Raw genomic sequence first — 18887 nt, 5'->3', positions numbered from 1 at the left:
TTTATATTATTTCCAAAACAACAGTCGATACAGGTGAGGGACACAGGCTCTTGAGAGCCTCTAGTTCCTGTATGTCAGAATTGTAAAAATCGTGATCATAGCAAATGAATTTTCATCTGTAAGAAGGTTCTTACACAGCTTAAGAAGAAAAGCATGGCTGATTGACAAAATTCAAAGTTGCAATTCTACCATAAACATAATAAACTGTTACTGTAGCTCAATGAATATTACACTTATTGTAACAGACCATACAGGGTTGTCATTCTTTTTATTCTATTTTTGAATCATTTAAAGAAAAATATCTTTTATTTTTTCCAAGAGCTGAGGAATCAGATAAATGTCCTTCTTTGTCCATATTTTTTAAATTGGGAAAGTCAACAGTCACTTTATTAAATATTCCTAGAAAATATTTCCTAGTATTCTAACTACATGTTCATCTTTTCTACACAATAATTTAAGTACAAGAATCATGTGAATAAAAAGAAGGAAAGGGCTTATTAGCTCATCATCAGTATGCCATAAAAAAAAAGATATGATACTTTTTTACAAAACAGTGCCACTAAAAAATGTCGCAAAAAAATGTAACCTTTGAAATTGTTGTCCCGCACTAAAACCACCATTGGGATTTTCAAAAGTTGGCAGGTCTGCAAACACATTTATACTAAAAAAAGGTTTTCCTGATGTATTTCATAGTTCAATATTGCAGATCCTACACCATCAAATCAATCATTGTCTAATAAGCTCAAATTGAACATCAGTTGTAATGAATTGTTCATTTTCTAAGTAGTTGTAGACCAAATGATATACCAACAACTATATTCAATTGACAAGTTACAATGACTATTTCATGACTTGCCAGTGATTTTATAAATATTCCCAGCATAATTTTCTGTAGCCATATGTTCCCATCCCCACACATTAGTGTTGTTATCGCTGTTTAGTCCATTTTGTTTGCATTTTTCTTTCAGCAATTCAATTGGATGATGTAAATGTTAAAGGATACACAGCCTGGTCACTGATGGATAATTTTGAGTGGATGAGAGGATATACAGAGCGGTTTGGTCTCCACTATGTCAACTTCAGTGATCCAAGCAGACCCAGAATTCCAAAGGCTTCTGCCAATTTCTATAGAAACTTAATTATCAACAATGGCTTTGTTAACCTAGATAACCACCCACCATTTGAACATGTTAAGCATACTAGAGATCCAAATAAACTACCAATGATGGATGATTTTTATTATGGAACTTTCCCTGATGATTTTGCCTGGAGTTCAGCCACAGCTGCTTACCAAGTAGAAGGAGCTTGGAATGTAGATGGTAAAAACAATAAACTTAAGATAGAAACATGTTTTAAATTAGCTGTTATTGTAAAATCCGAAAAACAGGAAACTATTAACATTTTTTGTGCATAGGGATTAGTACCAAAAGTCATATTATTAATTGTGTTCTTGTAAAATCTCTTTCAAATTTGTATGCAGGTTTTCTTGAGCTCTGTTCAAAAACTTCATGAATTGGATTATTCAGAATTTGTTAAATTTGGACCAATGTATATTTTCATTGCTCTAGGGACAGTGGGCATGTGAGTTAGCTTTTAATAGTTCTTTTTATTTTAATCTTACCAGGCTTAAAGATGTTCATCAACATTAACTTTAAAAAGGAAGCCCCCTCCTGAATATTATAAGGCCAGTTTAAACCAAACCTTTCAAAATCACTGTCAGATTGTCTTAGGTTCAGCATTTCACACTGGAAAAAATGTGTTTAATCCTTATAATTCTGAAATGAAACATTCACAATTTTGAATTCTAATATGATGTTCTTCAAACGCTTTGAGTACACACCTGTGGTAAAATATGAATATATTGTATGTCAACTTATCGGCAAGGTCATGATTTATTTGGGCTGTTCCATTCATACTCCCACATCATATGTTTTTTTATGAATGAGCTACCTGACGTCAATTGGTGGAAATGACATCATCGAACGATGATGTAAGAATATAAGCGTTTTACGGGAAACTGAAAGTCATCAAATCAAGGAAACATAATTATACGATAATAAAATTTGTTAAAAGCTAATTTTTTTTTACATATAAGTAAGATTATCATTTAAATTCATCCAAAGCTATATAAGTACTTTATTGTAAATAGTTTAAACATGTCAATAGTTCAGTTTTCTTCATTCTTTTACGTCAATATTAATAGTGTGTTTAATGCCTTCACCTAGAGCGCTTTGATCCAAAAGAATTGCTGTATTTGTCCTATTAGGATCTATTAGAATAGAAATAATTCATGGGTGTTTGAATTTATACTGATTTTACCACCGGTTTGTCCTTTATGCTAAATATTTTACTACGAGCGAAAAGGGCAAACCCGTGGTAAAATCCGTATAAATTCAAGCCCCCATGAATTATTTCTTAATCAACAATTGTTTGTTTATTGGCTACTATTTAACATCAACTGCACAATTGACATGTTGTAACTAAGGAGTTAGCCGCCATATTGACTTTCTTAAATCCCTAAATGTTCCATTAATCCAAGAGAATCTAAAATAAAATAACACCAATCTCTAAAACTTCATTTTAATGAGCTATTTTTCGAATTTGAACCGTATAAGTAAAGAAATAATCATCAGCTTGAGAATTTTCATTCGTATGTCATGTTTTGCCATGAAGTTAATGCGCCAAGATCAGTCATGAAATTTCGTGGAATTTTGTTTTATTTATTTTCATTTTATACATTTTCCAAGATTTAATGCATTATTTCTTTTTGTTATGCACTAATTAGTCACTGTTAATTATTTGTTTTTCAATCTCCACTTTGCTTGGAACCCCTGTATTCATCACAAAAGACAAAAGTTTAATATAACGCATGTGTATCACGCATGAATAAACACATTGAAGGTTACGAAAGTAGTTTCGGCAACATGGTCTATCGAAGTGTAAACCAAGGGATTTTTTTTTAAGGAACCAATCGGATTAAATGTGAAAGCAGTTATAACAACAACAATCTGATTACAGTACATGTATTTTGTAGACATGCAAGTTATATAAGAATTATAAAAAGTTAATTATCCATCATTTGAATTGCAAACTTTGTAAAACTGAAATGTTTGTAATTCTTGTTAAGAACTGATGAAGATGGTTGATCTGTCTCTTATAGCTTACTGTACGATATGGGTTTAGCTAGTTGTTGAAGGTCATCCAGTGACCTATAGTTGTTTAATCATTGCCCTTATGTCTTTGCATTGGTGGATAGTTGTCTCATTGGCAATCATACCACAACTCCTTATTTTCATATGAACAGCCATTATATCAAGGTAAGGTCCAATGTCTTATGTTTGATAACCACTGTAATTTGGATCAAATATATTATGTTTAGGGAGTTCCACTTATTTCAATTGATGTTTCATATTGACATTTTAGACCTTATGTATCATGTTGGGATAGTACAACACAGAGTTTAATGGAAGATCTTTGATTATTTTTGTTACATTTATTCGCAACTTTTCTAGATGCAGGATGATTCAGAGCTGACATATTGTACATGTCTATTTTTAAAGGCTGTATCTTGCCCTCTAGATGTCTTTTGGTTAAATTTTGTCAAGGGGTTTCTGTCTAATTGACATTTACCCCAAATTTAGATATTTGAATAAAGTAAAGTCTTCATAGCCCTTGATTGAAAAATGAATTAATTGAAAAATGGAAAAACTTATTTGAAAATGAAATAAATAGAAAAAATTTAAACTGTTGCTTTGTATAAATTTAACCCTTTCCCTTTCACAACAGTACACTGTACTGGTGAAGCAAATTTAAGACATTTCTTTTGTTAAGTCTTGTTTCATCGTAATTCTTTGACTACAAATGTGGTTAAGGGCTCAAATTAATCCTCAAAATACCAGCAATGTGATTTAATGTACATCAAACTTCTATCACTATTTATTTAAAGTCAATTTGCCTCTTACTGGCAAGTTTTTTTTCTGTAAAAAAGTTGAAAACACTTTTGTTTAGAAGAAGGAATATGTATAAGCCAATAATAAAAATGACAGACTAAGATATGGATTCCTCCTATATTTGCTTAAAATCATGAATTTGGCAATAAAAAGATATCATCTCAACACATAAGTTCTAAAGGAAAACAAGCTGATAATGATCTTAATTTTTTCTCTCTCACCTCTTGAGTAGTATTCAAGGATTCCAGTGGTGCAAGGGTATGCTGAACCGACCCACAAATTTGTCACAAATATATGTTTAAATGACAATGAAGTACCGGTATTATTTATTCATTTCTCATTTTAAGAGAATGTTTTGTCTTACTGTGGATTCATTTATTTTCGTTAGCACCAATTTTCTAGGGTTGAGGAAAACTTGCATTTTTGTGGATGATTGATTTCGTGGTTTGCCAATGTCTGCATACAAGGCAATTGAACATTAGAATTCGTTGAACATTGAAATTCGTGGTTCACCTGTTCCCACGAAACCCATGAAAATTGGTATCCAACGAATAATTATGAATCCACAGTATTTCGGAACATCTCATGCTTGGTGAATGCCTCATCCAATATAATGAGAGAAACAACTGAATGGATTTTGATGTAAGATGTTTCTCATTTTTTTGTGTTTTAATAAATACAGTTTATTTGTAGGTAAAGGACCAAGTATATGGGATACTCATTCACACAATGGTAAAATAGACAACAATGCAACAGGAGATGTAGCTTGTGATAGTTATCATAAATATCATGAAGATATCAAGTTAATGAAAGATATGAAGGTTTGTAAACTTTTCTAATTTAGATTTATTGACTATCCTTAATATTCATGAAGTATTTCCCACTGCATACTTACAGGGTATAACTGCTGTATAGTTAATTCCTTATGTTCCAATTAATGCAACGAAATATTAAATAACATTACTGTGAATGATTTTTCCTCATGGTATATGTTCCGAATGGCATGTCTATTTAATATTTTTCCTCATGGTATATGTTCCGAATGGCATGTCTATTTAATATTTTTCCTCATGGTATATGTTCCGAATGGCATGTCTATTTAATATTTTTCCTCATGGTATATGTTCCGAATGGCATGTCTATTTAATATTTTTCCTCATGGTATATGTTCTGAATGGCATGTCTATTTAATATTTTTCCTCATGGTATATGTTCCGAATGGCATGTCTATTTAATATTTTTCCTCATGGTATATGTTCTGAATGGCATGTCTATTTAATATTTTTCCTCATGGTATATGTTCTGAATGGCATGTCTATTTAATATTTTTCCTCATGGTATATGTTCTGAATGGCATGTCTATTTAATATTTTGAATGTCCCTTTTGGTATCTTTCACCCCTCTTTTTCCCTCACAGTTTTAACATTATTGCACTTTAAAATTTTGTAAAACACTGTATTAGATAGGCATTATAAACTTAAATAGGTTTTTGGTATCATGACATGTCAATTGTAATAAAATTGAAATGATAGTGGTAGACCTCAATTTAAGGACTTTCATAATAAGGAGAGAGAAAAACACAGTTTTAATCACATGACATTCTTTAATTTAACCCCAAAAAAAACATAGTTTTATGATAAATTAACGGAAGGTCAACCTACTGTTCTTATATAGTGCATAGTCTAAAAAGCACAACTAGAAGTCCAAATTTAAAAAAAAAATTTGATTGATAGTGGTGATGTTTTTCTAGGTGTGAATTTTTTTTTAATCTTAAGGCTTACCTAAGATCTAAAGATGTACAAGGCCTCTATTTTTTTTTCAATTTTAAACTTAGAATCAAAGTAATGGCTCACAGATCCTAATGGAACAAGCTTGTTTATTGCCATATACATTCTTCAAGAGACCATCAATATGCATCAATATTTTGTGAAATAACCCTTCAATTGTATAGCAGAACTTTACAATGGTTGCATTTTATTTCTCTAATTTTTATCACTATTTTCACATTTCCCAAACCGATTGTTCTCAAAAAAATTGTTCTCCTCACTAGTGAAATAACTGTTCTCAGCAAACGATTGGTCAAAATTCAATTATGACGTCAAATTTTCTTGGTTTCTTCTGAATTTCCTATTGTGACGTCATGAAAAAAGGCGACCATGATTGATGACATCACATAAAAAGAACACAACTTTCTGCAAATCTTTGAAAAGGAAGGATAAAAATCATTGGAGAAACAGATTCCACCACTATAACTCGTGTATTACGTTATTTCTCCATTCTCAACAGCTAAATTTTAATTATTTAAAAATCTTGGCAAGCTTTGCGCTTTAAATATTTAAATGTAAGTATCTCGAGTTGAGAAATATCGTAAAACACTTGCTGCAGTGGTGGAATCTATATTTCTGTCGTTGTCATAACTAATTAAAGCAATATTGCAAATATCAGTTAGAATTGTGTGCTAACTTTAATTACATACAAGGTTAAAAAACTAAAAGACAAGTATTTCAATCCAGACAGCAGACAAAATGTTAAGCAAGGCAAAAGAGAAAACTTAACGACCTTATATTTTACAAAACAATAAAAAAATTTAAAATTTGACAGACTGCAACCAACAACACCCACTGAATTGCGTGCTATATTTTTACTATTGTTTTACATTGTCTGATTTGTGCAAAACAAAGCTTGCTCAAACTTTTAAAATCATCAATTGTTCAATTTATCATAGCAATACCATGACTCTTTTAGGTTCTTCAAACAGGACTGAGTCTTTAAGGTAAAATCCTGAGTCAAGACTTGAGCAATTTTATTTTAACTGCTGATAATTATTTTTCAAAAAGCATTTGCAACAGTTGAACTAGGATTGACCAATTACATTGTACAAGAAAATTTGTAAACACCTGTATGGTTTAAATTGTAATGTGTTAACATTTTTATTTACAGATGACACACTATAGATTCTCTATTTCATGGCCAAGAATCTTACCAGATGGCACCACTCAGTCTTTCAATCGTATGGGTGTTGATTACTACAATGACTTGATAAACAGTTTACTAGCAGCTAATATAACACCTATGGTTACCCTGTACCATTGGGACTTACCACAGACCTTACAGGACAAGTATGGAGGATGGGCTAATGAAACAGTGTCAGAATTGTTTGCACAGTATGCCAGAATTTGTTTCAGAGAATTTGGAAACAGAGTAAGTTAATGCTTAGTACTTCTAAAACCAACTAGAATATAGTTCTCTTAATATCCATAATCATAATAATGAGTGCAAATATAAAAAGGCTTTTCAGAAATCTTTATATTGTAACCCATAATTTTGATGCCACATGCTGATGTGACTAGGTTTTAGGTTCACACTTGTCTGACTGATTGTCTGTATATCCAGAGTTAGTTAAAAAAAAATTCTAAGAAACCTTCAATACAATATCAATAATATTTTGCCATTACTTTTTTCTTATTTTATGAAATATTGATCATTAAGTTTTAGGTCAACTTGACCTATATATATGTAAAAGTGTCCGATAACTTTTAGCCCTATTTAGGGGACATGATGGTGTATCTTTTATCACATGTCCCATGTATATTCAAGTATTTTTGTAATAATTTGGTCACAATAACTTACATTGTAAAAAGCAAGATTTTTTTCTCTCGGTCAAGTCAAATCATTTGTTAAATCATTGATATTTCACCCCTAAAACCTACTTAAGTCTTAATGATAGCATTCAGTAATATTTAAGAGATAACATAATCTGTTATATTTTATATTTTGAGTGATAAGTTGATTCATTACATTTAGGTACCTATCTTCAAACCCCATCATAGAAAATAAATTATATTTCACACAGTTGAAATTATGTTATGAATTGTACCTGTAGTAGATATGAGGTGTACATCAATGATGCAGCAACTCTAACACCACAAAAAAATCAGAAGACATCTAGAGGCCAAAATACACATGATACAGTCTTCAACAATCAACTTTGATAGTACAAATCAGTGCCACAATATTTAGATTGTCATTACTTAAACTTCATGCCTAAGTAACTTAGTTACATTTGATACTAAATTAAGACTGTTTCTAGAAAAATTTAATGAGAAGTCAGGGAGGGGAGTTGAACAGCATTTTATGTGAAAATACATATATGTGTTGGGGTTTATTGCTGTTCTAACAGTATAATGCACTTTGATTTCTCATTAATATTGTATATGGATAGGTCATGAATAAAGTGACAATTTATGTACACCCTATCATTCATTCTAGCCTTTAGATCCATATATAAACATTATGAGTGTTATGTGAAAATTACTTTTTTTCATGTTGTAAAACAAAAATTTGAAACATTTGGATATCATATAGTTACAATTTGCTCCTGACTGACGTGTCTCGAGTTTTTTCTATTTAAAGTTCCAAATGGTAGGGTTTTCACATACCCTATTTTAAAACAGAATACCATTGTGTCAGACATATCATTATGTTGATATAATGAACACCACAAAACTGAGTTTTAATTATGTTTCATTAAACTAATATAGAACTAAATTTATCATAGGTGAAATTTTGGATAACACTCAATGAACCTCGAGTTGTAGCCACACAGGGGTATGGTGATGGTCATATGGCCCCAGGAGTCATAGGACCAGGAACCACAACATATGTAGCAGCCCATAATTTGATCAAAGCTCATGCAAAGGCATACCATATCTATGATGAAGAATTTAGACCAACTCAAAAAGGTATTAATCAATTTTGTCTGTAAAATTAAGAATACAGATGCACAATAAAGATAACACTCAGTTAAAGGTAAGATAAGGTCAATATTCAGCCTCTTGAAATGTGAAAATCAAAAAATATTATACATTTATCAATTAACTCCTTTTGATGTTCACAATACAGAAATATGTCAGATATTAGTATTTATGTCCTGCCAGTAATAGAAGAGGGGCATTTTTTTTATCTGTGCTTCTGTTTGTCTGTTTGTCCCGTATAAGATTTAAGTTTTTAATTAAGGTAGTTTACCAGAAAGGTGTGGTCACATCAACTTAAAACTTAGTATGCATAAATAAAAATAAGGAGATGTGGTATGATTGCCAATGAGACAACTATCCACCAAAGTCCAAATGAAGTGGATGTAAGCAATTACAGTCAACTGTACAGCCTTCAACAATGAGAAAAACCCATACCAGTTAGTTGGCTATAAAAGAACCTGACATGAAAAATATTAAACAATTTAATTGAGAAAACTTAGAACGACCTAATTTATAACAAAACAAGTATGACAGACATGAACCAATGACAACCACTGAACTACTGACTCCTGAATTGGGACGGCACAACATAAGAACAAACTATAAAAATCAGTTAAAAAAGGCTTAACTCATCAGATCAATACAAAGCATAAAAACAGTGAACAAAAACACAGACTGGACATGGCAGGGAATTTATACATCCCTCACAACAAATAAGACACAAAGTACAAATCTGAAAGTACTCGCAGTTACTGACATCTAGTTTAAAGCCAATAACAACTAATAAAAAATATCAGGTATCTAAGATTAAAATGTTCATTATGTTGTGAACATTTAAAATTTATGCCAGATTACTGTTTTGACCTCAACTACATGGTTCACTGACCATAAAAATGTGGGAAATAAATACATTTGCTGGTTAAAGTTTTTGGTAAAGATAGTTAGCCATAAAGTTGAACATCAACTTGAAACGTAGTACACATGTTCATTGTGGATGAACTATTAAAATTATATGACAAATTATATTATTGTAATCCCAAATAACAATATGTCAGGCCTGGTTTCAGAATAACTGTAATAACTATAATCAATTGGATTCTTGATTTTTTTTTTTGTATTCATTATTAATTTCAGGACAAATTGGAATAACATTAAATTTTGACTGGCATGAACCAAAAAACATGGAGGATCAAAATGATCTGAAAGCATCAGAAATAGGGAACCAGTTCTGGTTAGGCCAGTATGCCAACCCTGTGTATGTCAATGGAGATTACCCTGATGTTATGAAGTACAAAATTGGAAACAAAAGTATCCATCTTAATTACAGCAAAAGTCGTCTCCCAGAGTTTACTGATGATGAGAAAAACTTCATTAAAGGTACATTCACACATTAAATTAGGTCAGAGTTTACTGATCATGAGAAAAACTTCATTAAAGGTACATTCACACATTAAACTAGGTCAGAGTTTACTGATCATGAGAATAACTTCATTAAAGGTACATTCACACATTAAACTAGGTCAGAGTTGACTGATCATGAGAATAACTTCATTAAAGGTACATTCACACATTAAACTAGGTCAGAGTTTACTGATCATGAGAAAAACTTCATTAAAGGTACATTGATCATGAGAATAACTTCATTAAAGGTACATTCACACATTAAACTAGGTCAGAGTTTACTGATCATGAGAAAAACTTCATTAAAGGTACATTCACACATTAAACTAGGTCAGAGTTTACTGATCATGAGAATAACTTCATTAAAGGTACATCCACACATTAAACTAGGTCAGAGTTAACTGATCATGAGAATAACTTCATTAAAGGTACATCCACACATTAAACTAGGTCAGAGTTGACTGATCATGAGAATAACTTCATTAAAGGTACATTCACACATTAAACTAGGTCAGAGTTGACTGATCATGAGAAAAACTTCATTAAAGGTACATTCACACATTAAACTAGGTCAGAGTTTACTGATCATGAGAAAAACTTCATTAAAAGGTACATTCACACATTAAACTAGGTCAGAGTTTACTGATCATGAGAATAACTTCATTAAAGGTACATTCACACATTAAACTAGGTCAGAGTTTACTGATCATGAGAAAAACTTCATCAACGGTACATCCACACATTAAACTAGATCTCTACTATCAAATCCATAGTAACAGACCTGCCAACTTTTGAAAATCCCCATGGGGGTTTTAGTGCGTGACCAGATTTTTAAGGGTTACAATTTTTGCGGCGTTTCTGTGTGCACTGTTTTTACTCTAGAAATAGTTTCATATCTCTTCTTTTTTCTTTTGGAATGCTGATGATGAGCTAATAAGTCTTGTTTTCTTTTATTTCTTGTACTTATTAATTGGCAAAATAACTTAAGAATAGTGAAAAATGGCCTTAAAAATAAAGAATTCAAAATGAAGACCCCCCCCCATTTCACCTCCAAAGACCTTCTAATATTTGCACCATGATTCAAAAGACCTAAAGCTAAGTTCTTGAGTTAGTCAATCAGTAATGAGAAAATGGATAACATTTGAGTTATCTTTCTTTGTATTCAGAGGTGCTCCTACCGACGGAGGCTTATATACACAGTAGAAGTGCATATAAAATGGTGTTGATTTTAAATCAGAACTGGAGAGAAACACGTCCAATTTCAACAATTGTTACGGATTTCAAGATAAACAATGTTTCCTAATGAGTTCATTACAGTTTTCGTCTTTCAGTTGATTACGTTTTTGTCATGAAACTATGGTAAATGTTGCAAACTGTGATCGTATGATAAATTGATTAAAATTGAAATGCCAACTGACCAATTCTATTTACAAATTAATTAATTTTGAGGATCATTATGACCCATCCGATAAGCAGATTACCTGTAACAAAAAATTATGACACCTGTTGTGACCGTTGATTAGCTGGGGCGGTAAACTTGTCATAAATATGTCGCCAGGTAAAATTATTGATTTATAGAAATTGATCAGAAAAACTCCAAAACCGTTAACCAACAATTTTTTCAGGTAGATTTTGTAAAAATTGGGATTTTGACTTGTTTTACGATCCCGATATCGGGATTCGGGTTGAGGCATGAAAATCGGGATGATACTGCCAAAATCGGGATAGTTGGCAGGTCTGTAGTAATGCCCTCATCATATATTTGTAAATTCCCTTTTAATCTGTCCTTTTCAGATCACCAGGCCTTGTTTGCAGTGTTTGTCACCCATTAACTTTTACAAAAATCTTCTCTGAAACAACTGGTCCAATTGGAACCAAACTTGTCCACAATTATTCTTTGGGTGCTGTTAACCAAGTTATTTTTGCTGATAATTTATTTTGTGTGTAGCCATTTTTAGCCCGCATGTTTACTTTCTTTTTTAGATGCTATTTTTGTCAGTACGTATCAACTTGCACTGGTTTAAATTGGTTTAGCCCCACCACATTGTGGGCCAGTACCCAATCTGACAAGCTTGTTATTTTTTGTATTTATACCCATGTTTTTTTTCTCACAGTAATCAGGTGTTGGTGGTTGGGGTGGTCTGTTGTACTGTACAATCTTTTTTGGTAAATTTCGTTTAACATTTTTTTTTTATATTCTCTTTCCAGGCACATCAGATTTCTTTGGATTAAATTTTTATACTTCAAATATTGTTACACTGAAGTCAACTCCTAGCTACAAAGTCTACAAAGTGGACTACAATGAAGACAATGATATCACATCAACAAAAGATCCCACATGGATTGGGTATGCTTTTTCAACTAATAATTCATAAAATGTGCACTCTTAGTCCAATCTACTTTGAAAATAGTCTGTTTTTAGCTTACCTGGCCTAAAAGGCCAAGTGAGCTTTTCTCATCACTTGGCGTCAGTCTTCTTTCGTCGTCCGTCGTCATTAACTTTTACAAAAATCTTCTCCTCTGATTATTCTGGGCCAAATTTAACCAAACTTGGCCACAAACATCATAAGGGTATCTTGTTTAAAAAATATGTCCGATGACCCTGCCTGCCAACCAACATGGGCGACATGGCTAAAAATAGAACATAGGAGTAAAATGCAAGTTTTGTCTATTATCTTGAAAATTCTTCATATTATCTATTTACTTTAAAACCATCAGAGGACTTCTTATATGAGTTATTACCCTTAAATGATGAATTTTACCGATTTTTTTCATGTTTGTCTAATATCTGAAAAACTATAATAGATAGAAGGGAGAAACTTTATATACAAAGAATGATCAACAAGACGAGATCTACAAATAAGTTCCCATGGTCGAAATCATCAGATAACTCCTTATTGGAGTTATTGCCCTTTAACGACGAATTTTTTCATTTTTTTGCGTTTTTGCCTAATATCTGAAAAAACTGTTATAGATAGATAGAAACTTAAATAAGCAAAAGTGATCAGCAAGACTTGATTTACAAATAAGTTTGCAGTCTTGAAATCGTCTGTCCACCCCTTATTGGAGTTATTGCCCTTTGATAATGATTTTTACCGTTTTTTCTGTTTTGGGCAAAAACTAAAGAAAATAGAGAGAAACTGTAAACAGAAAAAATTATGAGCAATACAAGATCAACAAAAAAAAAGGTTTTTTGTTGTGAATTCTATTCTAGTCCACAATGTTGGAGAGAGAGTTCATTGTTGAAGATGCTCATAGACCTAGGTGAGCGACACAGGCTCTAAAGAGCCTCTAGTTTTAAACTTCAATTATATTTACTTAATTTATGCGTTAATTTGATTGGCTTATCATCCAGCATTATGAAACGATATGGAGACATTTTCATTGGCTATTCGTTAGGTAATTGATGACTTTCAAAGGATAAAACGATGTATATTTCCTGTCTGTTGTCGTCGTAAACAATTTCAAAGATCTTCTCCTATGAAACTCTTGAACCAATATCAACCAAACTTTAGGTGAATGATCCTTGAGGTATCTAGTAAACAGTTTGTGTTTTTTATTCCAGTTGTTGGTTATATATCAAAAACTAAAACAGTTAGAGAAAAACTGACATGTAGCAAATATGATTAGCAGGTCAAGATCTATAAGTGAGAATATTTAAGACGAATCAGACAACCCAATTTGGAGTTATTGCCCCTGAAGTAATAATGTTTAGGAAATTTCTATTTTTGGTTGTTATCTTGAAAACTATTAAAGATAAAAAGAAATTTTAAACAGCAAAAATCTTCAGCAAAGTAAGATCTACCAATAAGTCTAAGAATGGAATTCATCAATTGATCCCTAACAAAAGTTATTGCCCAAGAACAACTTTTTATTTAAGTTTTTTTCAGAAATTATGATAGATAGACAGAAACTTTGAACAGTTAAATTGTTCAGCAAAGTAAAATCTACAAATAAGTCAACAGTGTAAACAAATTGATAAATCATTGACCATATGATTGGTATGATTGTATAAAAGTGTACAGAGTTCATCTGATCATATAACAAACTTTTAACATAAATTCAATCATGATAAGTATAGCAGGCAAGGCATTTCATCGTTTGCACTTTTGTTTATTAAGCACACTTTTTGTGCTTAATTTAAAGATTTTATTTTTTGTATATAAATACTATAAATGTGCCCACAATTTAAAGCATTTTTCCTGTGCATACCTGATTGTTAAGTGTATTTGTCTATTAGTGCTAATATTGTTGATAATTTTATACAATTGTAAAATAGTTTTGTATATTTATAGATAAATATATTTTTTTCAAATTTCCGTCATATATTTCAAAAGTTATTTTGAGCTGGATTCACTGTAACTCCATTTACAGGTAAATTTCATTAATCCCTACTGCCAAAAAATCACGTTTCTCCAACTCGAAATTATTTACTTGTATACAAAAATATCAAATGTTAGAGAAACGTGTTACGTGAACACTCCTGATATTTTATCCCAATATACATGTTCCAAAAAATAACCCCCACACCAAAATTTTTACATTCATTGTTACAACATTCACTATTCTTTTGTCAGTTGTTAACTGAAAGATTATTTTTAAATAATTGTAGATCTGGATCTTCATGGCTAAAGGTTACACCATGGGGACTAAGAAAAGGTCTAAACTGGATAAGAAATCACTATGGAGATGTTCCTGTATATATAACAGAGAATGGTATCTCTGATAGAAATGGAAGTCTACAGGACGATCATAGAATATACTATTATAAACATTATATCAACAATGTATTAAAAGGTATGGTTTTATGTCGACTATCACTTTTTTCTTATTTTGTATAATGATTGAATTTATCTTTACCTATGGAAGTGCCTATTATACTTGACTTCCATAGAAAGTTTCTAGAGCTAGAAATATGTGAAAAAAGAACAAACCAAAATTACGCCATTGTGTTTAAACTGGGAACAGTATATCTAACGGGAAATGAATCTGATACGCTTTTCAGTATAAAATTGATAAAATCTCGGACTCCCCGAGACTTCCCGAGATTTACGGATTTTGGTAGCGTCTGACTGAAAAACTATCAGAACTGCTCAACAAATAAACCACATAACTCTAATTGTAAATAAATACAAGTTTTATCATTTAGTAGATATATTTTGTCATATAAAATTACCAAAATAAGTTTGATTTATTTGATGTGAAGTGTTTTATAATAGTTTGGGAATTTGTAAATCATCGCGGCAATGGCCGCCATTTTTTTATTACCTGGTTTGCATTCTGCACAATTCTGTGATAAAATGCTTGCGATTTTAACAAATTTGAAGTGACAGAATACAAGTTTGATACACTAGCATCACTATAAAACTAGTTTGAATGACATTTTATTGATAATATCAGAAATTATTAGGATAATAGCGAGTCCGTTTTTTACACATATCCGTTTCTGTATCGTATCTTTATTAACTATGGCACGACGATATAATCGACTACAATCAGGTAGTGTCAAGTCCCGTCAATATATATGTTCCTGGTTTAAATATGTCTACAACTGATAATTCTGGGATATAATCTTACAGTGAGATGTAGACTATAGTTTAGTTTTATTGTTTAAGACTTACAAGCAATCGACAAGTTCAAGAAAGCAGTTGAATAGTTGTTCATTTCCTGTTATTATTCGGGTTTATTAATTATTTCATATCCACACCATATTTCTTCTTTCCTATCTGAACAGAAGGATTTATTAGGTTTATCAATGAGACTGCAATGCATCAACATCATCAAGAGGTGAACATGCAAAAAGTTGTTAGTTACAAGGTGTCAATATTTTAACATCCAAAGTAGAAGATCTCCAACTAAGACAATTATGGAGGTTACAAATGTAGATTTACTTAGAACAAAATTTTCATCTGTTTGGCTTATTTTAATATTTTATTTTACTGTTTAATGTCAGGTAATAAATCCTTTAGATTTTGGAATTCTTTGGGAGACAATATATTGTCCAATATTTCAGAGGTCGTAAAAAGAATGGGTTTTAAGAATCTAACTAATTAAAACTAAACCACAAAAGGCATCTAAAAATAATATCCAGAAGATAATTATAGCTATCACTTTTTTTAATTAACAGAAGCTTTAAAATTAAACACATGTTAACAGGTAATTATACATGTGTCCAACAAGTCCCAGAGGTAATTTAAATCTTATATAGCATTTACAGGTACATTTAAATGCTTGTTGGCAAAGAGGGAATAACTATTTTAGAATTATCCTGTTACATTTGTACTAGGAACTATCTCTTAAGGACAGAAAAATTTCAAGTGAATGATGGTATATTAGTATATATCATTGAGTTTTTGTGATAAAAATCATCTTTCAAGTTTGAATACATTACCTGGAACATTAAAAAAAAAAATCTTATATTTTGTACATACTCTGTAGCTTGCTCAAACATTATACTTAAATGTTTAGGAAAGTTGTTGTTAAAAAGTATCTTTTCTAGATTTTTTCTGTTGGTGCATTTTAATATGCAATTGTTTTTTTATTGTACAACAATGATTTTACTATTTCAGGGCAAAACTTTCACTGAGAATATATTGAGTTGTCTCCCTTTAACAGTTTGAATAGTTTCATCCATATTATAGAAATACAAAACTATAACAAAACATTGAATGAAAATAAGTTAGGTGAAAAAAGGCTTTCTTTTTACTGACCTTTTCCTTGGAAAATTGATCTAATCATACAGGTATCTCAATTTTGTCAAGCTTATTTTCCCTTTTGGTATAAAGATACATGTAAATCAAACTATTTAGAATGTTCTTGATTGCTTTACATGCTAATTGAAAATTTAATGAATAAGATTTCTTCCTTAACATTTAATATGCAAGAAAACCCGTAAAACAAGATAAAGGGACTTATTTTTTTTCTTTATTTTCAAATTCACTGTGTTTGGGTAATGTGCGTAAATATAATTGCTAGTATGAGAATAATTATAGACATTTGTCAAGAACACAAGATTTTTAACTGGACAGTGATAAAATCATTTATTAAAATTTGTGAATTGAAAAAGACATAAATTTAGATTCAGCTTGTAAATCCTTAAAAAAAATGGTATGAATATTTCCTGATATTTACGTTAATTTTTCCTAGATTAGGGATGTAGGTAGGATAAATTAAAAAAATCTAGAACTTAAAATTGATACTATAAGTCAGAAGAGCATTAGTAAAGGAACAAAATAAGCTAGAAATATTGATAGGTTATGGAACTCCTTTTTGCGATATTTTATTTTTTTTTAAATGGCGGGAAAAGGCTTACTCGGACTTTCACCTTATATTTAGCATTTCATTATTTGGGTCTCAAATCGTAAGAAAAAAATCTAGAATCTGCTTAATTTTGGTAATGACCTTTTATGAGCTATTGAAGACTTCTATGAAAAGAAAAGTGGGTGATATGGGGCAAAATATTTTACCCTGTATCGTAAGAAAAAACCCCAAAAGTCCTAACATCTGACAAAAATTCATAAACCTGACCTAAGTACATCCTTAACATACAATGTCCTCTCTCAGGGATTTGTGTATGGACGTATCAATTGTTCCTGGCACAGCTGTGTATTTATATAGATTTTGGGAAGTAATTTTGTCTAATTTTAAGAAGCTTCATTTTTTTAGTTAAGTAAAAATTTATTGATGATCAATTACTAATTCACATCCCAATCTGGTTTTCTTTATCAGCAATAAGAGTAGATGGTGTTAAAGTGAAAGGATACACAGCCTGGTCACTGATGGATAATTTTGAGTGGATGAGAGGATATACAGAGAGGTTTGGTCTCCACTTTGTTGACTTCAGCAATCCAAGCAGACCCAGAACTCCAAAAGACTCTGCACGATTCATGCGAGATCTCATAGTTCACAATGGATTTTTCCCGGAACCCAATCAACCCACAGAACAACCACCATTGATTATAAGAACACTCTCACCTTGTACATCAGGGTCTAAAACAATTTACACTTTCTCATATTTAGTTATATTAGGTTTCTTATATATTGTAAAATTACTATCATGATGTTATATGATTTTGTAAATTTGTTTTGACATTGTAAATATTGTGAATTGTGTAATCAGATAAAAAAAATCTGTTCATTTTACAACCTATGCCATGCATATCTGTAGATGATTTAAATCAAAGTTTCTTGTCTTGTCTGCCCAAATTTCTGTGTTTTTTGTCTTTATTGCTTGAAAGTCATTAAACAGGCAACAATTAGTCAATCAATCAATCAAAAGTCTATAAATATGTAATAGATCATGATATGTGCACCTCTTCATTAGAAGATTTCAGGTTCTTTAGCTTTTAGCCTGATCATAACCCACCTTAGCAATACAACTCCTTGTACATTTGTACTTCATTTATTACATTTACATGAAGCTTGATACAATATTACATTACACATTAGAACAGTGTTTCAGTATATTTTTGTTTCCAGATTATTTTCCTTTAAAAAAAGAAATTGATGACAATAAAAAAAAATTATTATTTGATTTTCAGTATATTTTTCATTGGTGCATACACTCGCCTCTTTTCTATCTGCCTGTAAATAATTAGCAAAAATACAGGTTGACAATGATGATCTTATTAACAATAATGAGAGGACAACTTTTAGAATATAAAATTAAGGAGATGCTAGTATGATAGTCAATATGACAGTTGTCTGTTCAATACAATTCTACAAGTCACAGTACAGTTTTAAAAATTGGCAATGGGCAAAGGCCAGCACTACAAGGTAAGCT

The 18887-nt window shown here is 31.2% G+C and overlaps 1 protein-coding gene across 1 annotated transcript in view; it reads left to right on the top strand.

The window, feature by feature from the left end:
* Positions 1–18285, top strand: part of LOC127712470 (lactase/phlorizin hydrolase-like) — a 113787-nt gene extending 95502 nt beyond the window's left edge. The window contains exons 32-39 of the mRNA XM_052218913.1: positions 969–1319; positions 4644–4771; positions 6891–7151; positions 8509–8692; positions 9839–10081; positions 12314–12452; positions 14718–14902; positions 17834–18285. Coding sequence (XP_052074873.1) covers positions 969–1319; positions 4644–4771; positions 6891–7151; positions 8509–8692; positions 9839–10081; positions 12314–12452; positions 14718–14902; positions 17834–18165 — 1823 coding nt within the window. The 3' untranslated portion in view covers positions 18166–18285. The remainder of the gene's footprint in view (positions 1–968; positions 1320–4643; positions 4772–6890; positions 7152–8508; positions 8693–9838; positions 10082–12313; positions 12453–14717; positions 14903–17833) is intronic.
* The last annotated feature ends 602 nt before the right edge of the window (positions 18286–18887 follow it).

Source organism: Mytilus californianus, unplaced genomic scaffold, assembly GCF_021869535.1.
Source record: "Mytilus californianus isolate M0D057914Y unplaced genomic scaffold, xbMytCali1.0.p SCAF_8, whole genome shotgun sequence".
Classification (NCBI taxonomy): Eukaryota; Metazoa; Mollusca; class Bivalvia; order Mytilida; family Mytilidae; genus Mytilus; species Mytilus californianus.
Note: the sequence above shows the minus strand (reverse complement) of the source record. Positions and strands in the feature narration are given on the sequence as shown.